This window comes from Heterocephalus glaber, unplaced genomic scaffold (genome assembly GCF_053883595.1).
Source record: "Heterocephalus glaber isolate CG9 unplaced genomic scaffold, H.glaber_assembly_v1.0 deba00001673, whole genome shotgun sequence".
NCBI lineage: Eukaryota > Metazoa > Chordata > Mammalia > Rodentia > Bathyergidae > Heterocephalus > Heterocephalus glaber.
Genome location: NW_028258410.1, coordinates 16,129,720 through 16,155,746, shown reverse-complemented (window position 1 = coordinate 16,155,746; position 26,027 = coordinate 16,129,720). Strand labels below are relative to the sequence as shown.

The window sequence follows — 26,027 nt, the reverse complement described above, 5'->3', positions numbered from 1 at the left end:
ATCCCAAGGCACACCTTACTAGAAAAGGCCGTCTTGTTTTTCTCTATAGCTCTAAAGTGAATTGAGGCCAATAAGTCAAATCTAGGGTTGTCAAGATGTCATGATTCACTGATGCAATCATTTCCTAATTCATTGGCTCAGTCATTATTTTATTTATCCATGGAATCAACAAATATTTGACCGAGGTGAGCTGTGCACAGCAGCAGTGAGCCAGATAGATTTGATCTGCAGTCGTGGAGTTTGCATCTCACTGAGAAGACAAGTGAATAGGGGAAATCAAATAACTGGAAATTGAGATAAAGATGATGAAAAGAGAAAACGGGGATGCAGACAGAAATGAACATTAGGCACTAAAGATTTGTGGGGATTCAGTGGGCTTTGCGGTGATCAGGCGACCCCTCTGAAGAGGATACTGGGACAGAGACAAGAAGGATAAGGAAGGCTCAGACATAGGACAGTGAGGAGCCTTCTGTGAAGGAGAGATAGGATTTCCAAGGTTAAGGGTAGAATTTGATGAGTTTAGGGAACAGCAGAAGAATTTAGCTTTTAAGTGCTAAGCAAAGGGGACACACCGGGTGCAGGTTGAAGATGGAAACGGGCAGGTTGTCACAGGGGTGACCCAGAGCACCCATGAAGGCCCTCGAGCAGGTAACACAGAGCACCTGAGTCTCCACTGAGCAGCTCAGTGTCATTGACTGCAGAGCAACCACCACATAGGAGGCCCCGGTACCCACCAAAAAAGAGATGGTGCTACCTGAAACAGGTGGTGATGGGAAATAGATGACAGGTCACAGAGTTTCTGTGTCTGTTGTTGAAATAGAAATGACAGTTCTGATTAATGAATTAGGTCCAGAGAGCGAAGGAAAAGGAAGGCCTCAGCAGAGATTCTAGCATCCAAGAGACACAAATTCGAGTCCCAATTCAGCTACATAACTCCAGAAGTGTAGTTAAAATTCTTTTTTTTTTTAATGAATACTATTTATTCTTTCAAAGAACCAACTCTTGGCTTCATTGATACTTTTTATTGTTTTCTTAATCTCCATTGCATTGATTTCTGCCCTGATCTTTATAATTTCCTCCTTTCTATGGGCTTTAGGTTTGTCCTGCTCTTCTTTTTATAGAAGCCTGAGGTTCAGCATCAGGTTGTTTAATTGGGCTCACTCTGTTTTCCTAATATGAGTATTCACTGCTATGAATTTCCCTCATAAGACTGCTTTCATTATGTCCCATAGATTCGGATATGTTGTATTGTCATTGTCATTTAATTGAAGGAACTGTCAGATTTTTTCTTTAATTTCCTCTGTGACCCATTGGTTATTCAGAAGTGTGTTGTTCAATTTCCATGTGTTTGGGCCAGAGATTTAGCCCAGTGGTTCTGCCGCCTGCCTTGCAAGCACAAGGACCCAAGTTCAATCCCCAGTACCCCAAAAAAAAAAAAAATTTCCATGTGTTTATGAAATTCTTGCAGTTTCTTTTGCTATTGATCTCCAATTTCATCGCACTATGGTCTGATAATATACAAGGGATAACTTCAACTCCTTTGCACTTACCTAAATATGTTCTATGAGTGAGTATGTGGTCTATTTTGGAGAACGACCAGTGTGCAGCTGAAAAGAATGTGTATTCTGATTTTGTGGGGTGGAACACTCTGTAAACATCTGTTAAGTTCATTTGTTCAAGAGTTTGATAGAGTTCTAGTATTTCATTGCTTGTTTTTTGTCTAGTTGATCTATTTGTGACAATGAGGTATTGAGGCCCCCCGCTACTATTGTGTTAGTGCTTATATGACTTTTCATGTCCATTAGTATTTGTTTTATATAGTTGGGTGTACTAGTGTTTGATGCATAGATATTTATGACTGTCATCTCTTCCTCTTGGATTGTTCCCTTTACAAGGATGTAGTGTCCTTCTTTGTCTCTCTTAATCACTGTGAGTTTGAAATCCACTTGGTCTGCAAAGAGGATAGCTACTCCTGCTTTTTGGGGGGTTCCTGTCACATGGAGTATTGTTTTCCACCCTTTAACTTTCAGTCTATGAGTTTCTTTTTGAATTAAATGTGTTTCTTGTATGCAGCATATTGTTGGATCTTGCTTCTTGACCCATTCTGCCAGTCTATTTCTTTTGATTGGTGAGTTGAGACCATTAACATTGATGGTTATAACTGATAAATATTGAGTTATCATTGTCATGACTTTTTCTTTTTGTTGGATTCTCCCCTTTTGTTTTTAATTTCTTGTCATGCCCAGTGGATTCATTCTGCTGGGCTTCCTGGGGTTGTGATCCTCATTGTCTTTTTCTAGGATTTTGTCTAAATTTTTTGGAGTGCTGGTTTGGTATTCATGAAGTTCCTAAGGTGCACTTTGTTATGAAAGTATCTTATTTCACCATCAATTTTGAAAGATAGTTTTGCAGGGTACATCAATCTGGGTTGGAGGTTGTTTTCCTTTAGGGTTTGAAATACATCACTTCAACCTCTTCTTGCCTTGAGGGTCTGCACTGAGAAGTCTGCTATGATTCTGATGGGCTTTCCTTTGTATGTGATTTGTTTCTTTTCTCTAACTGCTTGTAGAATTTTGTTCTTCTATTGGGTTTCTGGACTCTTAACAATTATATGCCTATGTGTAGATTTTTTTTGATCAAGGCTATTTGGAGTCCTATATGCCTCACTTATCTGTATGTCAAGTTCTTTTCCCCTGCTTGGGAAGTTTTCTGCCATCACTTCTGTGAACAGTTTTTTTAATGTCATCTGCACTCTCTCCTCTTTCTTCATTGACTCCAGTCAGTCTTATGTTATTCTTCTTTGCATCGTCTAGTAGCTGCTGGATTGATTTCTCATGGTCCCTTACAATTTTAAAGCAACTTTTCTTTTCCTGGTCACTAATTGCAATCTTATCTTCTATATCTGAAATTCTGACCTCACATTGGCTCATTCTACTGTGTAGACTTTCAATGGAATTTTTAATCTCCTGGAAATCTATTTGCATCTGTTTTTATGGATTCCATTTGTTTCCTCTGTTGGGATTCCATCATGTTCCTCAGCTCCTCTCTAGATTTATTAATCATGTCTTGCACTACAAACACAATCTCTGCTGTTACCTGAGAAATTATTTCTGATTTCATTTTTTTCAGATCCTCTTTTGTTGCCAGTTCAGGGAGTCCAGGTGGTTGAGTATCAGAGTGTTCCATCTCGTTTCCCTTTGGGGTTGCTGTAGGTGATCTGGAAGTCTGGTTTTGAGACTTGTTTATGTGTCTTCTCATTTCAACGGGGGTGAGGGGGGCAGGCAGGGGAGGGGGGTCACCTCCTCTGTGGTGAGAGCGGTGGTAGATTGGCCTGGACGCCTCCTACTCTGCACTGGGAGCTGTGGCACATTGACCCGGAAAGCTTCTCTATGCTGGGAGCTGTGGCACATTGACCTGGAAGCCTCCTAAAATTCTATTTCTTGGTCTTTACAGAAGAAAATTAAAATGTTTGTGAAGATCAAATAATGCAATATGTACAAAGAAATCAGACCACCAGCTCTTACACTTGAGTTTAGTCTCCATAACAGTTAACTATTTGTGTTTTGTAAAGTAGGAAACAAGCACCCTGAAAGCTGGGAGCTCCTGTCAATCACTGAAGGTGTTTGAGAGTATGCTGAGCAACCACTTGATGGGAGTGCTGATAAAGGGGTGAAAACATATCATGAAAACTTGAGCTACAGTAGCAATTCTCCCCCATCAGTAGGTTGGATCCCATGGCACTGTGGTAGAAACACAGTTCAAGGTCAAAGTGGGAGTCATAGAAAGGAACTCTGTTCAGCGGGCTGTCTGAGGGCTGGTCACAGTGATCATGTTGGTGAAGACTAACAGGAAGAAGAGGAGGAAGGTCCAATATCAAAGCATTCTGGTAGGATTATAGAATATGCAGATCGGATCACCCTTCCCTGCCTGGGGAACTGACCTTAGGACATGAGAGACCTTTGTACCTTGGATTTCTGTGATTCTGGAGACACCAAAGGCTTTTCCCCTGAAAAGCAAGAACCAGACCACTTTCTGACAGTGCCAATTTAGTACTGAGGGAGTGGTGGGCTTTTTCTTTCTTTCTTTCTTCCTTCTTAATGGGAAGGGGTCACAGCCATGAATTTAGCAAAACAGGAACAGGTTAAAATTTGTCCGTTCTTGGCTAATGCAGTTAGGCATTTTCAAGAAAAGGCAATGAGAAGTGGTCATTATCCATTATCTGCATGAAACATTTCAGAGAAAGAAGCAGCATTTGCCAAAAAAATAAGACAGAAAGAAAAGATGTTTGACTTCAAGCCAGGCAAGAAGGAAACAAGATCACCTTCTAGCTCTGTGGGACAGCTGAGCTAACGATGTTACTTCAAGTAAAACTGAAATATATAGCTGAAAAAATACAGATTGTGTATCAGCTTCATAGACTTTCTGAAACTCATTCTGGACAGTGATTCACTGACCCTTCTCTAGCAAAAAATAAAAATAAAAACATTTCAGTATTGGAAAGAACTATATGTGTGTGTGTGTGTGTGTGTGTGTGTGTGTGTGTGTGTGTGTTTATATATCGTTAGTGGAAACACATACAGAAAATAAGTATGCATATTTTCCTGAAAGTATTGTTACCATTTGAAAAGTCAAAGCCTAAAAAAACTTAATTTGATAGGAAAGTCTCCCTTCTATAGTATAGTTTCTTTGTTCCTATTTTGTTTTTTACCTTTTCCCCCTGCTCCTGATTTATGGCTCTCTTGGTGTGAGAATAATACAAGGATAACGATTTCTAAACAGAAGCTACCAGAAACCTTATGAAGTGGCCCGTCTCTCACCCTTCTCCATGAATATTTTCTCACTCTGCTTTTCTAAATGGTCACCGAGACATGTCCCAATAATAATAATACATGCTGGCCTGAAAGTCTAGGTGGCTGAATTTAAAGCATTTTTCTTGGAGACCTTCTGCTTTGAACATTAGTCATCTCTCTCCGCGCAAAGCCCGGGGCCTCAAAGAAAGACCTTTTTCTTTCAGATGGTGGGTTGCTTTATTTCTTGAGGATTGCACACATTATCATTATGGGTAATGACCTAATAACTTGCTATTTGATGTTTGCACATCACTTCTACAGGAGTTCCCAGCACATGTACCACTGGATCTTTTACAGATGATTTAATATTAAATAACAAACCCCAAACTGGAGGAAGCTCTTTTCTTATGCATGACACTTACAAAGCCAGTTCATATCCAATGCAAATACCATCTAAAAGCTGTTGGCTTAGAATTAGATTTAAGGGTCACAAAGAATGCTGAAGTCCGCTGATTTGGGCCACCCGTAGTTTCAGATTGAAGATCAGGCTATACTGTGTATATCATAGCCTTAAATCGGGGCTTGGAAAATTACACGGTAGTTTTGTAGCCTTGGTATCTGATACTCCTAACAATCTTACAAACCAGACACTATTATTATTCCCATTGTGTAGGTGAAGATGCCCTAACTTTGAAAGTTTCACTAATTTTCCCAAGACCACACTAAGCAGTAAGTGGCAGACCCGAGATAAAGTATGCCTCATCCCAAGCCTGCTGGGCAATCTTACATAGTCATTAACTGATCAGTTCTAGGATCATCAATTTATTTCTTTCTTGCACTATGATTCCTGAGCAAGAGGAGGAGAAATTGTGTAGGCAATGGGTATGTAGTCTTTTCACAAAGCTGGTTCCAACCTGGAACTTACAAACGAAGGTATAGTGCAGTAGATTACTAAATATCTCACTACTAATTACCAGTTTTGTAATTCACATCAGGCTTCTCAAACTTCCTTCAGCATATGAAGCCTCTATGCACCTTGTTAAATTTTCCCTATTCTGCAGGCTCAGGTGGGCCTGAGACTCTGCTTTGCCCTCTGACACTGACACTGTTGGTCCAAGGACCATATTTTGAGTAGGGAGAGCTTACAGAATATTTACCTTGGTGAGGCAGGCAGACTTGGGATGACCAATGCTGTGTGAGATGGACAGGTGAGAAAACTGAGCTTCAACTAGCTGGTTCACTAGAGAACCCTAAAAACATGCCAGATCTTCTACCACAGTGTCCCTGGCTCCCTGGATTCCAGTGGTTGGGTTCCCAACATATTTGATTTCACCTGTGCAGTTTGTCCAAACAAAACATCTGCCAACCCTAGAGCTGATAAGAATTCCTTGAGTAGCAGTTGTATTCTTCCACTGTGGTACAAACTTCCCAGTCATCCCTAGCCTGTAAGTATCTCTCTGTGTTTGGAGCTGAGTATCTGTTGCTACTTATTTTTGCACCTGAGGGTGGTTTTACTTCTAGCTGGCCTACTTAATCCATTTCAGGTACCTTCCTTCCCTTGGGAATGTGTGACTTTTTTACAATCTCTCTCTCCCCAACCTCATGTCCAACTTCTGTCTACAACTCCTCTCTCTCCTCTCCTTGGCCTTTAGAGAACCGCTGTGATGGGAGCCTCCATGAAACTTGACTAAAGCATCTTGGCTGTAACAGCTATAAAAGAAACACTTCTTGATTAAAAGAATAAACAGATGAACCACAAGGGTTGACCAAGTAGCTCTTTCCCCTGTCAAAAGTAGCTCAGTCTTCTTGTACAGATGGCAGAGACATGGAGAAAGTCACAAAGCACAGTTAGAAAACAGCTAAGTACTGGAGACCAGGACAATGGCCTAAAAAGTGCCAGCAACAAAAGTACATTAAGCAAATAGAGATTTGTTTCATGCAGACCTCCCAGGTGCATTCATCATACATGTGAAATGCTCCGAGTAACTGAATAGTCTTCAGGAAATAGATGTTGCTTGTGATGAAAGCTCTTCATTTGTTTCCACAGAGCACTTCCGGTCTCAGGCTAAGCCTTTGTGTTATTGTATCCACTCCATCTTCAACATTCCCTTAAATAAAGAATTCTCCTTGTTTGTTTCTGATATTCAGATAGAGGAGGGACCATTTCCTCCACTCCCAATCAGTGTGTGTGAGTCACTTATATTCATGAGCTCTGTGTAGTGCAGCAAGGATGAACATCTACATACCTTGAATCATGCTGCTGCTGTTGGAAATTCTCCCATTTAGAAATGTGTGTGAATTTGGATAGCTTCTCCAGACTGCAGAGCACCTGCACCTTGGCTTGTGGTATAGGGGTGTACGGGGTCCCCACAGTTTCCCAGTCCCGCACTGTCCTAAACAAAAGGCAGAAATAAAACAGAAATAACCCTCACCACTGCCTTCTGTGTCCCTTGCTCTGGGTCTGGCCACCATCAAAAAGTAGCTCAGTTTCCTTGAACACTAAACCCTCTGTCTCTCTACTCAGGCTGCCAACAAGGGTGCCGATTAGTGCCAACAATAATATACACTCTAACAGACTCTTAGGCCACCGTCACCAAAACACGGGAGACACAATAGGGAGGCCTCACTCTGTGGCATCACTTAGCATACCTAGTGGATACATGGCAAGAAATCTTCCCCATCCCTCATTTACATCTGCCTTCCACACCTCAGAACCTTCATGTGACTTTAAACTGTCATTTAGTGGAGCAGATTGGTGAAAATGATCCTGTCACCATTGGATTTGTTGTTAAATGAGATCTTGGTTGAATTCTGGTTTATTTTTGAAAATCAGCCTTCTTGAGTTTTAAATTGTTCTTGGGTTATAACTGTTCCACTTCTACTGCCATTTAAAAAGCTGTCAGTGTTTCCACTGTAAATACTCGATTGTGGATTTTCAAGGCAACCGCAAAAAATTGTGTGCTAGCAAAAATCTGATATCTTTCATAAGGCTGCACATGAATTATTTTGCACAATTTCATTGAAATCATTCTGACTAGAGGTTTTTGGGAAAAATTGAATTGATCATTTAAAAAAATATTTCCCCTTTTATTGTTAAATCTTTAAGAGGAAAATTCTAAAATTTAAGCGTTTATTTCTAAATTGTACTCACACATTATTAGAGTTAAAAATCTGCAGCAGAAGCATTTCCCCAGTAACATTTCTCCTTTTGAAAATGCAGAACCCACGAAACAATTACCATGATATCTGTGCAACATGTATCTATCACAAAACAGTTAATGGAGTTTACCTTTGTCTGTTACGGGCAAAATTAACCCCCAGTTTCAAAGATCCCATGTGTGAATCTGTCTATTCATTTTGAAAAGCATAACTTCTGATGTTTTGCACTCTTGGTGCTGATTTGCAGTGCTCATCCTTACAAGTGTAAGTCCACAGCCCAGAGTGTTGAGCAACAAGGAAGTTGGTGGCTTGTTTCATCTGAAAAGACGATTTATGGAGGCGTTCTGGGTTTATCGCCAAGTAAAGTTACTAAGGAGCATTGTAATTCACATCTCGTGTCCATGGAGTGGGGGGGGGGGGGTCTTCACCCGTCAGTATCCGTGGCACCTCCGAGGAGCGGAGATAATCCTCTTTCATTGCACAGCCTGTGTGTCCATTCATTTGTTCATTCGTTCGTTCGTTCCTTCATTCCAATCCCTTGTGGGCAGGAAGTAATCATGTGTGCCAGGTTGTGTTCTGCATGCTGGGGAGGAGCAAGTCCCTGTCTTCCTAGGGACATTTTCATTTCACATTCAGTGGGAGGCGACAGCCAATCGATAAACAAACAAGTAGGGTCGCTGGCATGTGCTACAAGCCTTGAGTGGGTAGGATGACATGATGGAGAGCTCTGCAGAGGAGAGAACTCGGTCAGGAAAACCTCTTAGAAAGGGCCACTGGCTGAGACTTGAAGGTTCAGAAGAAAAAGCTTCTGGCCACAGAAATCACGACGTGACCCGTTTTACATAAGATGTTCTAGCAACAGCCTACAGGAAATGGACACAGGAAGACCATTGAATCACCCTAGTGGACAGAGCAGCGGCTCAGCTGAGCACTGGCCGTGGAGTAGAAGAGAGGAGCAAAGGTCTGCTGAGTCTGTCGTGGAGACAAAGAATGGACAGGGGTTTGCTCATGAATTAACCATCCGGGAATGCAGAAGTTCCCTATGACCAAAGCCAAACCGCAAGAAGGGACACAAGCAGAAATCTGGGTTAGAAAAGGGGACATTTGCCACTGTCAAGTTCGGTCTTCAACCCCCAATTAGCAAACAGCTCCTTCTTACTGTGCCTTGGCATCTTTGTAATAGTTTTCCTTTGTTAAATGAGTATTCATAAGAATAAACCTGCCACTCATCCACTTCCACCAGGATTTACACATGATGCAGTCTTATTAAACAAATCATCGATAGAAAGCGAGACAGATAGTCATTATGCATCTGATCACCCATATTATGGTTGCCTTCTCTCTCTCGCCTCAGCTGGCGGTGGCAAACAAAATCACTTAAGTCAAGTGAACAGTTTTAAATGTATAATATTAAAATGTGGTCTCTAGAACTCCTTGGAACCCTCAGCCATTGTTAAAATACACTCACTTTGACAGATGCTTTGGCACTTTTTTTTTTATGAAGCTTTTCAACGCGTTACCTTATCGGGTGCACGGGATTTAGTCTGTTCTGCAGAGGAAAACAGACAAAAAGGGTCTCTCAGCACGAGTTACTCTTCTGTAAAGGTTATAGTAAACATGTCAATGCCTAATTAAGCAGAAAATTTTATCTGTATTGTGGGGGAGGCGTGCGCTGTCTCCGACTTTTCTTCTGGGGAATCCATTTAGAAGGACAAAGTAGATTGTGAGGTTGAGCTGGTCCAGAAAGCTCAGCTTCCAAATGTCAGCAGAAAAAAAAAGAACATTTCTTCTCTCCTTGTTTGAAAATGATTGCATTGGCTGGGCACATTGCATGTGTGTGTGTGTGTGTGTGTGTGTGTGTGCGCGCGTGCGTGCACGAGCATGCACACACATCCTCATGTGCAGGGGAGGGCACATGTACATTTCATTGACACACATAAAATGAAACACAAATTACTGACCACCAATTTCTCGCTAAGTGCCAGGCACTGCGCTAGGCACTGAAATAATGAACAAAATCCAGCAACACCTTTAACCAATTGCAGTGACGGAAAGCTGTCTTCCTTCTCTCCAGATTTCTTCACTTGTTCTGTGTGTGCATATCTGTGTACATGCGTGTGTGCATGTGTGTGCATGCACACTTTGCTGTTCTGCTCACAATGCCCGTAAATGTGGTGATTTTTATATCTTAGCCTGGAACAATCCTGCCTGTTGCCTACTGACTCAGTATTTATCCCAGAATAAAAGCACACTTTTATTTTTCAACAGAGATCCTATTTGAGTAATAAAATTTGCCTAATTTCATCCTCAAAATGACTTGTTTGATAAAATTTGCCTGATTTTTGAAGTACCTTACTTGGCTCGGTAACAATTCATTTATTAATTTATTACATGAACTTTCTCCTGAACTTAATGGTATAACTGCTTTTGCCAACACATGAATTAGTGCAGAGTAAAGAAAAGGTTATGAGAATGACAGGGATGGTCTACTTTAGTCCTGCAGTTACTTTCAACTACAGTTTTCTTGCAACTACTAACCACATATTAATGGCTCTTTGACCACCATAAGTAATTTTTGTTTCTTCACATCAATTTATGGAACTAAAACCCAGCAACACCAATTTAATAAAAAAAAAAATGTACTTGTCAACTTGGTGGGGAAGCAAAAACACCATACCAGTAACAATAAAATAACAAACACAACTATAAAACTCTCTACTACACCGAGTTTTTACATTTCTTCTTGTTTTATAGCATCATGCCTTAAATTCATGGGCTCTTGTCTCCAGCATTCCCACAGTTCTCCTTCCCAAGGTGCTTATCTATTTAGGGATATTTCGACTGAATTTCACTGCTGGGTCCTGGTAAAGTTTTCTTATTCGTTAGAGAGGAGCCTACTTGGAAAGACTATGGATTGTCTCATCAAACAAACTTGGGCTCATGTTGTGATCCTTCCATACTATCAGTGTGATCTTGTGTGAATTTCTTAACCTTAAACCTCAGTTTCCCCACCTATAAAGTGAAAATAATAGTACCTACATCGTGTGACTATTAGACAAAATGAAAAAAAAGGGGTTTGTAATGGTTAGCTTGGTTCTCGGGAGATAGGAATTCCTCAAGTAATGTTGTTCATCTTTCTCATCAGTGTTACCCTTTGGGGTTCCTGAAGACAGCCACCTAATTCCTGACCAACCCTTTCTCTTCAGACTCTCTCTACCTGCCTCTGTATAGGACCACTCTGCTTCCAGACTTTATCCTTGGTGGACAGAAATGACACCACCTGCTTTAGGGGGTTTTCCAGTGAGCCCCCTGCTGCCAAAAGAGAAATCCAAGCTCTTAAGGAAAATATTGCATTGTGATCCAATCCTTGAATATACAAGGCTGAGTCTCCTTTTGTTGGATACATCCTTGGCTACATTTTATTCACCTGGTCTGAAAGGCCAGGTGAAGAAAATGAACCCATGGGCATAAATAGTCACATTCCCCATTTTCATTGACGGATATTTACCCATTAATTCCCTTTATACCCGCTCTCTCATGTCTCCATTTTCCCTGTGCAATCACTAGTCCTAAATCCTTTCAGAGAAGGGAAAGCATGCATCCCCAATAGCATTTTGCATCTACAAATCAAATATATAATTGGCATCTCATGACGGGTCCCCACAAATCACAATGCATTTGAAATTATAAGAGCAAGATTGAGACGGCATTTTCAGCCTTGTCTGAAAAGGTCTTCATGAACCTGTTTGAGAATAATAGGATAGTCCCCAAATGTCCCATTCTAACACCATTTGCGATTATTTTTCAATCATTATATTTCCTGACCATATATAATTTTTTGGCTATCAATGGAAGATTTTATTTGCATACTCCATAATCTCTCTTCGTGCAGGGCAACTCTCTACAAATAAAAATATTACAACAAAAACAGACTGCCTATCAAAACTATAATGGCTGTGCATCCAAATTACTTCTCAGTACTCAAAAAATGATATATTTACATGAATATACACCAATATGTTCAACCATTTTGGAAAATTTTAGCGTTAGGATGCCAAGGGCCAAATCTTGGTTTTCAAATCAGCCAATGTCTTTCCTATTTTGCTTTCATAGGATTTGAGTTTCAACCCAGAATTCCTAAAATCCATACATATGAATTTAGCAACTGTCCCATGATAGGAATCATTAAGGAGTGATATTTCTTAGACACAAAACTATTAACTTGGGATGCCAGCCATTTATAGAGAATGATGACTCTTGCCAATTTTTTTTAAAAAAGCAGTAAATGGCACAAAAGACATCATTTGGCTTCTTCCCTGTTTCCATGTCCTGGATTTCACAAATGTATAGATTCAATTGCTAGTCAATTCAGCATGGAAAGCGCTTAGTCTAAATGGGGATGTCAGAAAGGAATATGTAACCCATTGGTGTTATTTCATCTGTTCTCCTTCTCTTGCAGGGTACGCCCAGGAGGAACAGCTGAAGGAAGAGCAAGAAATAAAAGAAGAGGAGGAGGAGGAGGAGGACAGTGGCTCAGTAGCTCAGCTTCAAGGCAGTAATGACACAGGGACAGATGAGGAGCTAGAAACAGGCCCAGAGCAGAAAGGCTACTTCAGCTGCCAGAACTCTCCAGGAAGTCACCTGTCCAACCAGGACGCGGAGAACGAGTCTCTGCTGAGTGATGCCAGCGACCAGGTGTCAGACATCAAGAGTGTCTGCGGCCGAGATGCCTCAGACAAGAAAGGGAACACTCACCCCAAGCTTCCGAATGAAGCGCACAACTGCATGGATAAAATGACCGCCGTCTACGCCAACATCCTGTCAGATTCCTACTGGTCAGGCCTGGGGCTTGGCTTCAAGCTCTCTAATAGCGAGAGGAGGAACTGTGACACCCGCAACGGCAGCAACAAGGGTGACTTTGACTGGCACCAAGATGCACTATCCAAAAGCCTGCAGCAGAACTTGCCATCCAGGTCTGCCTCGAAGCCCAGTCTCTTCAGCTCGGTGCAGCTGTATCGGCAAAGTAGCAAGATGTGTGGGACCGTGTTCACGGGGGCCAGCAGGTTCCGCTGTCGGCAGTGCAGCGCTGCCTATGACACCTTGGTCGAGCTGACGGTGCACATGAACGAAACAGGCCACTACCAGGATGACAACCGCAAAAAGGACAAGCTCAGACCCACGAGTTATTCAAAACCCCGGAAAAGGGCTTTCCAGGATATGGACAAGGAGGATGCTCAAAAGGTTCTGAAATGTATGTTCTGTGGGGACTCCTTCGATTCTCTCCAAGATTTGAGCGTCCACATGATAAAAACAAAGCATTACCAAAAAGTGCCTTTGAAGGAGCCAGTACCCACCATTTCATCGAAAATGGTCACTCCCGCGAAGAAGCGTGTTTTTGATGTCAATCGGCCTTGTTCCCCAGATTCAACCACCGGATCGTTTGTGGAATCTTTTTCTTCTCAGAAGAATGCCAACTTGCAGCTGTCCTCCAATAATCGCTACGGCTACCAGAATGGGGCCAGCTACACCTGGCAGTTTGAGGCCTGCAAGTCCCAGATCTTAAAGTGCATGGAGTGCGGAAGCTCCCATGATACTCTGCAGCAGCTCACCACTCACATGATGGTTACAGGTCACTTTCTAAAGGTCACCAGCTCCGCCTCCAAGAAAGGGAAGCAGCTGGTGTTAGACCCACTAGCAGTGGAGAAAATGCAGTCATTGTCAGAGACCCCAAACAATGATTCTCTGACTCCTAAGCCATCGAGTAACTCGGTGTCTGACTGTACAGCCTCCACAACCGAGTTAAAGAGAGAGAGTAAAAAAGAAAAACCAGAGGAAACCAACAATGAAGAGAAAGTTGTGAAAAGTGAGGAATATGAAGATCCTCTACAAAAACCTTTAGATCCTACCATAAAATACCAGTATCTAAGGGAGGAGGATTTAGAAGATGGCTCCAAGGGTGGAGGGGACATTTTGAAGTCACTCGAAAATACTGTAACCACAGCCATCAACAAAGCCCAAAATGGCGCTCCCAGTTGGAGCGCCTACCCCAGCATCCACGCAGCCTACCAGCTGTCAGAGGGCACCAAGCCGCCTTTGCCCTTGGGATCCCAGGTCCTGCAGATTCGGCCTAATCTCACCAACAAGTTAAGGCCAATTGCGCCAAAGTGGAAAGTTATGCCACTCGTGTCTGTGCCCACAAACCTGGCCCCATACACCCAAGTTAAGAAGGAGTCGGAGGACAAAGACGAGGTGGGGAAGGAGAGTGGGAAAGAAAGTCCCCGTGAGGAGGCATCATCATTCAGCCACAGTGAGGGGGACTCTTTCTCCAAAAGCGAGCCACCCTTGGAACCCAAAAAGGCTGAGCCGTGTCCCCTGAAAGAGGAGGACAAGCTAATGAAAGAGAGTGGTGAGAAGGCAAAGCCACAATCCTTAGAGCCAGTGTCTTCTCTTAGTAACGGCTGTGCCCTGGCCAACCACGCCCCAGCCCTGCCATGCGTCAACCCACTCAGCGCCCTGCAGTCTGTCTTGAACAATCACCTGGGCAAGGCCACGGAGCCCTTGCGCTCTCCTTCCTGCTCCAGCCCAAGCTCAAGCACAATTTCTATGTTTCACAAGTCCAGCCTCAGTGTCATGGACAAGCCAGTGCTGAGTCCGGGCTCCACGAGGCCGGCCAGTGGGTCCAGGCGCTTCCTGTTTGAGAATAACGACCAACCCATCGACCTGACCAAGTCCAAAAGCAAGAAAGCCGAGTCCTCGCAAGCACAATCCTGTACATCCCCACCTCAGAAGCACGCTCTGTCTGACATCGCCGACATGGTCAAGGTCCTCCCGAAAGCAACCACCCCCAAGCCCGCCGCTTCCTCCAGGGTCCCGCCCATGAAGCTAGAAATGGACGTGAGGCGCTTTGAGGACGTCTCCAGCGAGGTCTCCACTTTGCATAAAAGGAAAGGCCGGCAATCCAACTGGAACCCTCAGCACCTTCTCATCCTGCAAGCCCAGTTTGCCTCGAGCCTCTTCCAGACGTCGGAGGGCAAATATCTTCTCTCTGACCTGGGCCCACAGGAGCGTATGCAGATCTCCAAGTTTACAGGACTCTCCATGACCACGATCAGCCACTGGCTGGCGAATGTCAAGTACCAGCTTAGGAAAACGGGCGGGACCAAATTTCTGAAAAACATGGACAAGGGCCACCCCATCTTTTACTGCAGTGACTGCGCTTCCCAGTTCAGAACGCCCCCCACTTACATCAGTCACCTCGAGTCTCACCTGGGCTTCCAAATGAAGGACATGACCCGCATGGCCGCGGACCAGCAAAGCAAGGTGGAGCAAGAGATCTCCCGGGTGTCGTCGGCTCAGAGATCTCCGGAAACAATAGCTGGCGAAGAGGACACAGACTCTAAATTCAAGTGTAAGTTGTGCTGTCGGACTTTTGTGAGCAAACACGCGGTAAAACTCCACCTAAGCAAAACGCACAGCAAGTCACCTGAGCATCATTCACAGTTTGTAACAGACGTGGATGAAGAATAGCTCCGCAGGTATGGGTTGGCTCCCAGGCAATGGTGACAGCAGCCTTGTGAGGAGCTTGTTAAAAGGAGACGGGTCTGCTTAGAGGCAGCTGATGTCTCCTGAGGCCAAGCAGGACAGTAGCTTGCTGCCGTAGACTTATTTTTCTGAGAGACCAGAACATGATAAATCAGTCTAACTCCTCTTTCCAGTCCTCCAGTGTAGAGTGGGGCACTAGAGTAAGATGGATTTAGAGATGAAGTCCATAGATGATGTTGCTCCTAGCTCCATGATACATGATTCCCTTCGTACCCAAGACGCAACCTCCAGGGTCCAGCTCAGGCTCCCTTGACAGTAATTAAGTACTAGCTTCTCTCCGCATTCCATGGCACCGCCCGCCTTCCCTTAGCAATGCTAATGACTTACACAGTGGTAAGAAGGTGAGAACAGAACAAAGATGGGGCAGTTGCTAAGGGCAGTCACTAGACAGAGATTTCTTAATCAGCTCACAAAGAACTTAAAGTTGTCTTTATTATTGTTACATGTAATTAATGCTTTTTGCAGCTTACTCTTCAGCAGTTGCTACCTTCCACCTCCTTCCCTTTATTTCCTACATTAATTTTCCTGTGAAAGAGCACGCATCCTTAAGGGGATGGTAGAAAAGCACTCTTCTCTGCAGGTCATTAAAACGGAAGGGAGAAGGCTATTTTCTTCTCTCATCTTTTGTTTTCTTTAGGGTAGACTAATCTCAGAATCCATCTTTAGCAAAAATAGATGCAATGCATGCCCTTGAGATTTTATTTCATATAAAGAAACAAATGGCTTTCTGCCTACCAATGCTCAAAGCACATGGGGTCCTATAGTTTAACAATTTGCATCATGTACCACAGAAGTTCATGCCTTGTGTAGTCACTGATGCCCAACCATGTCAGCTCCAGATAAAAAGTCCCAGACCAAGGTCACATACCTTGGCAGATTCTCAAACACTGAGCATAAGGAAGTCCGGATCATAACAAGTATCTTTCATCTCCTTTTATGTATTTCCTTTACCTCCCTTTTTCTCCCCTCCAGCATGACACCCCCACTTGCTACAGAGCCTCACACATAGTCAAGTTGTCCTTCACTCAGGGCCTCACTGCAGCATGAGGACCCAACATGAACTACACCTGTTGTGCTTACCAGTCCAGTTCATGTCACACTGCAGTACAGATTTGCTCTTAATTAATTCACAATAAGCTAGAGGAAGCTAGCGACAGCTTAATAGATAAGTGCTTGACATCCCCTATTGTCCAAGCCTTTGCTAATAAGCAGTTGACTTTCGGACCAAGCCACACAGGTTTGGATACTCAGTGAGTTCCAGGGAGAGAAGAGAGGTATTTGTATGGCTTTGGGGTCACATCTCAGGGCTGGAGAGTTTTTCTGAGTGCGAGAATGACCAAAATGAAACAAAAGTTTGAAATATCTGATCTGGAACTCTTCCCCTAGTGAGATCTAAGCTTCTGATCTGGACCCAAATGAAAACCATAGTTTTTGTTTGCATGTCTTTATCATGAAAATTAAATGTTACTGGCAGATTCATCTCTTGGTTTCCAGCATGATTTGTTCAGCTCACCCCATTGAATGAAAAGCCAAAATGCATCTATTGAATTTACACACGAGCTTGGGGCTCTGCCACAGCCTATTTATTTGCTATAGAACATTTTAAATTTTATGTAACTTGCTATTATGCTTTTTGGGTGCTTTTTTTTAAAAAAAAAAAAAAAAAAAAAAAAAAGGTGGACATAAACAGAATACCTTTTAAAAAAAGGAATGATGTTTCAAATCCAATAGTAGTGGATCCAAACCGTGGTAAAGAAGACAAATAGGGAATGTTTATTTTGTGCTATAATAAAGACCAATTTTCCACCTGTTAGGTTTGTAATCATTTTTTAACTGCGTTATGTAAATAGGGAGAAGGGAGAAAAGGGAAGCTTGCATCCATCCTCCGTCAAAATCTGAAATGTACGATATCTGTTCGAGGAAGTGAAGGTAAACCAGTAATTTGGGAAAGCATACACAAAGGTATTTGTTAAATACATAGATAAGACAGCTATTTTTACATCTTTCTGCATTTGAACAGAGTAAATATTTCTAAGTAATACAGCCCTTCAAATCACTATATTATTGTGTTATTATCAAACCATAGCTTCACTCTTATATAATCACCATCATGCTATGATTCCAAGAGGAATGGAGGAAAACATGCTGAGGATTTGGGACTCTTTCGAAGCAATGGAAGTGTGCATGTGTTGTGTGTATAGAAAAAAGGGGGACAGCACTGCGTGTGTTTGTGTTAATAGGAAAAACATGCCAATTTGCCGGAAGGGTTCCCTCATCCGTGCATAGGTGCCATCTTGATGCTTTGTTCACTCACGAACAAGTGCCTCCACTCCTGGCGTCCTCTGTGGAACATTTATACAATGCCTTGCCCACTGCTTAGAATTATGCATATTATGTTTTTAAATGATCACGAAATGTACCACTGTTATCTAGAGCTCTAATCTTACTTGGTATGCATGATAGCATCAATTGTGTAAAATGATACAATGTTTTAGAAAGCAGGTCAAGATATTATGGAAAATATGGGAGCTTTACCATATCTGTGTTTTCCAAAAGACATAAATTTTGACCTGAATTTCCTTTCCCTTCTTGGGCGTATCTTAAATCCTACAGAATGCTTTGCCAAATGCTAAAATCAAATTTTCATTAAAAATGCATTAGAAAATATTAAATGTACATCCCTATTTTAGGACATAAGTAATCTAAAACAATTTCAATATGTATTTTTATATATCTTTAACAGCCACATGCTCTTGAATAATAGAAATTAAACAGAGAGTAAATCATTCAGTCTAAAATGCATAAGGACTTGAAATTATAGTCCTTACCATGTAATATAGTGTACAAGTTTAACAGCACACCTAACCTTGAAATTGTTGGCAGGAATACATTCGAGTCCAATGAGCTGGCACCTTTTTTATGGACAACGTGATAAAGATACATGTTCAGGTTGAAAAGCATGTAAGGTTGCCAGATGAAATACAGGATAGACATCCAGTCAGATTTGCATTTAAAACAAATAAACAACAAATATATTTTAGTGTTAATATATCCTAAATATTACGTGGACCATATTTATACTTTCAAAGAATTCATTTTTTATCTGAAATTCAGTCTTAACTGGGCATCCTGTGTTTTTGTTTGCTAAATCTGGCAATCTTAGAAAAGCCACATATGCTGGACTACTTAATGTCTGTAGAAGACACCAACCATTTCTACATTTATTAAATTTTTTAAAATTTTATTTAATTTTTCTTTCTTCTTCCCCTCCTTTCTTTCTTCCTTCTTTCCCGCCTCCCTCCCTCCCCATGTTTTTCATCCTTCCACAAATATCAGTTGTGCTTTCCCACAGACCAGATTCTATTTAGCAATGGAAACATAATAAATAGTGAACTGGCAGTTATGCCAATTATAGTAGCAAACTGTGCCAGGCCTTGCAGCAAGCTCTTCACAAACATTATCTCACTTTACTCTCACAAACAATCTATAGAGGTTGATTCAACCACATTATGAAGAAAAAAACTGGGGCAGAAATATTCTTTAGGAATTTCCCAAAGTTCCACAACCTCGGGCCCTGCTCATTCCATACCATGTATCTAGAAGGCCACAGTCCCATGGCAAGCACCAGGGTAATCCAGGGAATAAACTAATGCCCAGGACAAAAGTCTGCCTTTGAGGGCACTGGCAGACACTTAGCTGGACAGCTCCGGGCAAAGCCCTGAATGAGCTCCCAGGAATGAGCAGGCCAGTTCATGCCGGCAGCGAAGGCCATCCCACCTGGCCTCAAACCTCAGCTCACTCAGCTTCAAATCCCGCCCTACTTCCTTATCTGTAAAATGGAAACATAAGACGGTTGTAAAAATTAAATAAGTACTTGGAATTATTTTGCTACTATGAGCTTTTGCTCATAGTGGGTTCACCTTAGCTATGAGCTTTGCTTCGCTCATAGTAGGTTCACCGAAAGAAAAGTGGATGGCCCTGCAGCATTCCCCGAAGTATGCAGGATTCAGTCTTCCCAGACTGATCCAGCTGTAAGTGGCCACTTTGACAACCTCAGCCTGACGTTTGACTAGGACAATGACAGCAAAACTGTCATTCATTGGCCTCTTTCTGCCAGCCAGGCATGACTAGGCACGTCATCCTCACTTTGTACACATGAACCACGGCTCAGGAGGTTTCCTGATTTGCCTGTGAACACACAGTAAGCATCGAGTTGGGGTTGGAGTCCACTGGCCCGTACTCATCCATTTCCTTCCATTTCTTGGTTCCCTGGGGTTTCTGGGTACCATTTGGGACCCGATGTACCTATCGCCAACATCTCAGAGGAAAAGCTGTAAAACGGGGATAAGAATTGAGAGAAGAGAGAAGCTGCCCCGGGCCTCTCGGTGGCTCCGACTGTAAATCAAAGCACAGTTATGCATCACTTAAGGACAGGGATACATTCTGAGAAATTCAACCTCAGTGTGATTTCATTACTGTGTGAACATCACAGTGTGCAACCGAGACAGCCATGACATCATCGGCTGATATACCCTCATAAAGCCACCAAGGCACGAGGAGTCCAACGTTGGCCGAAAATTCATTATGTGGCACGTGACTGCATTGCAACAGAGGGGCCTGGGGCCTCCATGTGCTCTGTATTTTAATTCCTTGTTCTGTCAGGTCATCAGACAAGTACATTTACCATACCATGCCTAACCAAGACACAACCCAAATTCCAGTGAAAACAGGTACCTCCTCCTGAATCTTAGGAATTCATTTGGGGGAACAAAATGAGAATCAAGAAAACAGGGTTAAGTAGGAAACTCTGGTACTTCTCAAGCAGCAAGAAACACATGCCTGTCTTTCTTAATGTTTGCTTTTGATCCAGCGATCTGGCTTAACTCCCCGAGCGTCAACACGGCTCAGTCCCCACTGCACTTTACCCCTCATTTGGACTTTTGAATGCTCCATCCTGACATGTATAATTCGGTGCTTTTAATATAGAGTAACATTATTTTTCATTTACTCCAATCTGCCATCAGTATCATCCTTTCATTTACCCAGATGCAATTCTTTTTTTCTTTCACTAAATTGAAAATCCGTGAGCGACAGGGAGTGCGATGTTTTAATTAGCTCATATTTTTTATATGGATTTATGTCTTTAAAATACATTTGTGTAATTCTTCAGCTAAATTAAAAACGTCTTTCTGCAAAAGTGAGGAGGGGAAAATAAAGAGCTAAATTGTGTCATTAGCTGAGGTAGACGCAGATGGAGGATGGAATCGAGAGAATACAGTTGCTGAGGCTGCCCCCTGGACTGATTTTGAACTTGCCCTTCATTTAAGGAAGTCTTTCTTTATAAAGGCTTCTCAGAAGTGGCTTGAGGAGGAATTTTTTAAGGCCCCTAGAAAGTAAACAAGCGTTACCTTCAGTGAGCTATTTGAAACCGAACCTGCCGCCCAGCAAAACAGAAAAATAGGAGTCATAATGATAAACAGTTTTCCCCTGCATTTCTCTTTGTCTTTTTTTTAACTATCAAGTTTAAAGCTTTCCGCGATGCTTTTTTTCTACTTTATAGGAGACAAGTGACATTCTGTGGTAAATGGGAGAAAAAGCCATGCAGAACTGAAATCTCTCTAATGCACTGACACTAACTTGCCCTCTATTGTTGGGAATGAGCAGGCGCTCAGGATTGTTCATCAAACGGCTCCTAATGCAGTTAAAGCATTCAGCTATAATTTCTCCTTGCATTTATAATTACTGTCATAGACTGCACACCTCGGTGAGCAGATTAAAGCTATAAACTATTTAGCCGCGGCTCTACGACGAGGAACTTGATTTGTCTGGCAGGAGTTATTTGTTAGGGAGCTTGACACTTCACATAAAAATGACTCGACTTGATGAAGAACAATGCAGTTTTAGCAATGCAGGGATTTTAAATCAGTCAGGATGCCACACCCTGCAAGACTCACAGGGCAGTTTGTTAAATGATATGTAGGCCACTGAGACGGGGAATGTGTTAAGGGTACCAAAATAGAGCAGGAGTTGGTGTGCAGCTGTTTTTTTTGCCTGGCTCTTCCCTGGAAGATCGGGAGTTTGTTGAAAATCAGTGCGTGTCATGTTGCCCTATTAAATCCCATGTAAATGTTACAGAAAGCTCATCTGGCAGGAAGAGGGGACGCCAGCAGCCCAAGGTGCATGTCATATTCGGTAGTTTTAAAGAACTCTGTGAACCTAAAGCCCAGGATGCCAGCATTATGTGGAAAGTGAGTGCTTGGACTGGATTTCTTCCTAGAATATTCACATATTTCTCTTTCTTTGTTGTTTGCAGGGGGTACCGGATATATATAGGCACAGAGTGGCCATTGTGCTGATTCCGTATCTTTTAGCTATGTAGTTAAATGAAAAACAGATGTATTACAACTCAGATATCTTTCAGTTGTTGGTATAATACTCAAGACCAAGGTATTAATGGATTATTGGCAACTTTGGTTTGCCATGGAATTATTCCCCATCTACCCACACCTCACAGAAGTATATATATATATATATATATATATATATATATATATATTTTATAACTAGTATTCGCCATAAAGACTATAGACTATTTACGGATGGTGAGTGGTGGGTGCTAGTGCTCAAATGTTAGGAGTCACAAGTACCAGTACTCCAATACCAGTGGTGACACGAAGAGCCCAGCAGGCCAGGCAGGGCCTGCAGCACATTAAAGCTTGGAGACCCTGTGTAGCTCCAGCAGTTTTCCAGAGAAGCAGGAAATCCCTATCTTGGTAGGAAGACATCCAATGTTTAAATTGAGAAGTTCTTATTGGTGTATTTAGATTTGGTTTTGGTTTTAGTTTGTTTCGTTGCTGTTGTTTTAAACACCCTTCAGTGTAAGCGAAGTATGTCAGAGACCAGATTTAACTCTTAAGTTACCAATTTGCCACCTCTGGATCTGGTGGCCGGATGGAAACACCAGCACAGTTTCCTGGTATTCTCTGTCCCCTTTCTCCTCCGAGAGCTCACACCAGCCCTGCAACCTTGGTCCTTACTTTCAGCCCCCCGCCCCAGTTGCTGGAAGGTGCTTAGTTGTTTATGGGAAATGGCACCTGGCTCTTGTGACTTCATCAAATTGTCACTACACAGAGTAAGAAAGCAGGCTGGGCTCACTGTAGGGTATCCAGGGTCCAGGTTTGCCCAGGACCCAGCAGGAAAAGTTTTGGAGATTTGGGGCTGAGACCAGAAAAATTTCCTACAAATGGACAGGCTAATCGCCCTGCTTTTTGATGTGCTCTAGTTCTCCCTTCTTTTGCTGGTGCTTCTCTTGCTTTGGGGCCTGAGACATGTGGCTAGCACAGCTGGAAAAATGGTACATGGGCCCTAACCTAACTCATTTGGGCCTAGGATATTTGCTGAAACCTCACAACAAATCTACAGAGTAGCTGTTATTCCCATTTTAGAGGTGAGAATGCTGAGGCTCAAAGAAGGTGCTTCAGATACTGGAGACTGACCCAAATAACAAGTGGCAGAACTACCACTCTCTGCCGGACCCTCTGGAGTCTGAGCTTCTCCTACCACAGCACCAGCTGGCAGCACCCACCCCGACTTCAGTGTGTGTGTACACTGAACGCTCAGTGTTACCAAGTGAGGTGCCTTGGCATAAAGTGCATAAAGTTTTAACATACTAATTTTTTAACACTATGTGTCGCTAGACCCCAGTTACAGTTGTTGCAAAGAGAGAGATATTCCTGAGTGCCCAAAACCCTGGCACAAAACCTGGGTACCCAGGATGAGGAAGTGGGACATCCCATTTCTAAAACTGCACCAACTTTAGTCCACATACCTGTATCTAGTACCCTTGCCAGTAGGCAAAAGACTGTGAATTAACCCGATTCTTCTCGGGGAAGTTGGCCCCCCGGTGATTGCTTGAAGACAAGGTCTTCATACAAAGGCTTCCTCTTGTCCACTCAGGCATTGTACTACAAGCACTTCCTGTGTGTCTGCTGCAGTTTAGGGGCTGTAATCAGAACAAGCAAGTCCCGGGAGACGGCTTCTTGTCACCAGGGAGACAGGCAAGCAAATGTATAAAATGTCACAGTGAAAGGACAGAAAGGGGCATGTTGGTTTTCAGAGAGCTCAGGGAAGACCTCGCTCAGAAGATCCTCACTGAGAGGCTGCGGTTTGAAAGTGCTCCCATTGCCCCCCACCCTCCCATACTGGGATTGAATCCAGGGCTTTTGCACTCAACTACATCCCCAGCCCTTTTATTTCTTGAGACAGTGTCTCGCTAAATTGATAATTGCCCAGGCTAGGCTTAAACTTGTGATCTTCAATCTTCCATCTCCCAGAGTGCAGGGATAACAGGCGTGCACCACCAGGCAAAACTTCACTGCCACTGGAACAGTATGAAGAAGTGGGCTTTGCAGAGGTGACTTGGATTAATGCTGAGATCAAGGGAATGAGATTGTTATCACGGGAGTAAGTTATGGTCAGTTATTACTGGAGTGAGTGATCATGGAAGTGGTTCAGGTCTCACAGGTATGCATGTGTTATAAGAGTGAATTCTCCCAGGAGTGGTTCAGGGAGACCAGGAGTGAGTTATCATGGGAGTTGGTCAGGTATCACGAGAGTGAGTGAGTTATCACGGTTGTGGGTCAGATATTACGGAAGTGTTGTTCTACTGAGTTTGGCTGCTTTTCCCTTCTTTCTCTTCTCTCGTGCCACACAATGTCTCCTGTGGTGTTTTAAAACTTCTCCTAGCATGAAGGTCTTCACCAGATGCAGCCTCTCTATTGTGTGCTTCCCAGCCTCCAGAACCATCAGCCAAACACTCTTCAATTCTTTCTCATTTACCCAGTGTTGAGTATTCTGTTACAGCAACAGAAAATGGACTACAACACCCTTTTATGCTGAGATGAGTATAAATTGCCCAGGCTGGGCTTGAAGTTCCCAAAGGAGGAAGAAGAGCAACTCCAAAGTGCTGAAGAGAAAGGCTGGGCTTGTGCATCTGAGGATGTGACAGGCAGCCAGGGGCTCCGCTGGGTAAGCAAGGGGAGAGCCTTGGAGGTGAAACTTGACAGCGAGGCCAGAGGTGTGTGAAAGAAGCATCTTTAAGGGGTGTTGGAGTTGAGCAGGCACTGGGGAGCCCAGGGCAAGCTGTCAGCAGGGCCCAGTTTATGTGAGTACGAAGGGAAGTTGCCAGCAGGTATAACACATGGGAAACCAGTGTTTCTTTCCTCTTCTGGCCCTGCAGGTTAAACCTCCCCGTGAGGGCCCAGCCCTTTGCCTCGAGCTGCCCTTTCTTTCCTGTTGCTTCATAGGCACCACTGCAGTGAATGCCATCTCTGAGGCTCCCTCTGAGAAGTCCTACTGCTTATAAGGTGCTTACACCCAGTTGCCACTAAGAATAGTACCGTTCTGTGGCTGCTTCTTGTGGGAGAGGCATGGTTCTGGCCCACCTGGTGATTTTTTGTTTACTTCCTGCTGTCATTTTTGAAAGAGAGTAGGGTTTTATATCACACAAGTAAATGTCTTCACATTCCCCTGTTCTGAATGTCCCACACAGCAGAAATCCAGAATGACTTCTTAGGTCAGAGAGGCACAGAGAACAATCCAAAAGAAATGTCTTTCTCCTTCCTTTCTTTCCTTCCTGTGTTTATCAGGCACTTTTTATATATCTACTAGGCAGTGGGAATATAACAGTGAAAAACGTGAGCTCCTGACCCTTGAGAATCTTGGCCCTCGACTTTAGAGTAAGGATCCAGTGGAGGTGTTTGTCAACACTTCACTGGCTTACCCACAATGCAGTGATCTGTAAGTGATTGTGTTTATTGGCAGTTAGGAAAGCACAGAGGAAAAATACCCAACCCAGTGTTATGGCTTCTGTCTGGATGTCCCCTCCAAAGCCTCATTCAGTCATAGGGAGGGCTTTCTGGAGGTGGCTGGATCTAGGGTGTGTGATGCTGAGATCAAGGATGTGATGCTAGAATCAATTCATGTTGCAATGCTAGGATTCAGGCTGCCCTACCCTGGGTGTGAGCGCTACCTGCCCTGAGGGTGGGTAGCCTGCATAGGATATAAGGGACAGAAAGAGTGTTGCTGCTCATCACTTGTTGCTTGTAGCTTGCTGCTTGCTGTCTTCTGCCTGCCATGAGCTATTTCTCGTTGGCCATGCTGCCCTGCATTGAAGCCAGCCAACTTTGATCTGAAACCTCCATAAACTGTGAGCCAAATAAACCTTTCCACTTTTAACTTCAGGTATTGGGTATTTTGTCTCAGAATAATAACTAAGACACCCAGGCTTGGGGATAGCAGAAGACACAGAGTCAGAGAGGGCTTCCTGAACAAGTACCTATGCTCCAAGACATATCTTAGACATGAAAGATAGTAGAAGGGAATCAGGAGAAGAGACATGAAAGAGAGAATGGCACGAAAAGAGAGCATCAAAACAGGAAATCTGGAAATGGAAAGACGTTTGATTTGCATGCTAGT

At 43.1% G+C, this 26,027-nt stretch overlaps 1 protein-coding gene across 6 annotated transcripts in view; it reads left to right on the top strand.

Moving 5' to 3' along the window:
• The window catches only part of Tshz2 (teashirt zinc finger homeobox 2), a 433,036-nt gene that overhangs the window by 235,046 nt on the left and 171,963 nt on the right, over positions 1 to 26,027 (top strand). For 3 of the 6 annotated variants that reach the window (XM_021239063.2, XM_021239064.2, XM_021239061.2), the window contains exon 2: positions 12,409 to 15,357. In XM_021239063.2, coding sequence (XP_021094722.1) covers positions 12,409 to 15,357 — 2,949 coding nt within the window. Of the gene's footprint in view, positions 1 to 12,408; positions 17,363 to 26,027 lie in introns of those variants that run through there. The other 3 variants (XR_015446002.1, XM_021239062.2, XM_004858035.4) reach the window with 2 other exon arrangements.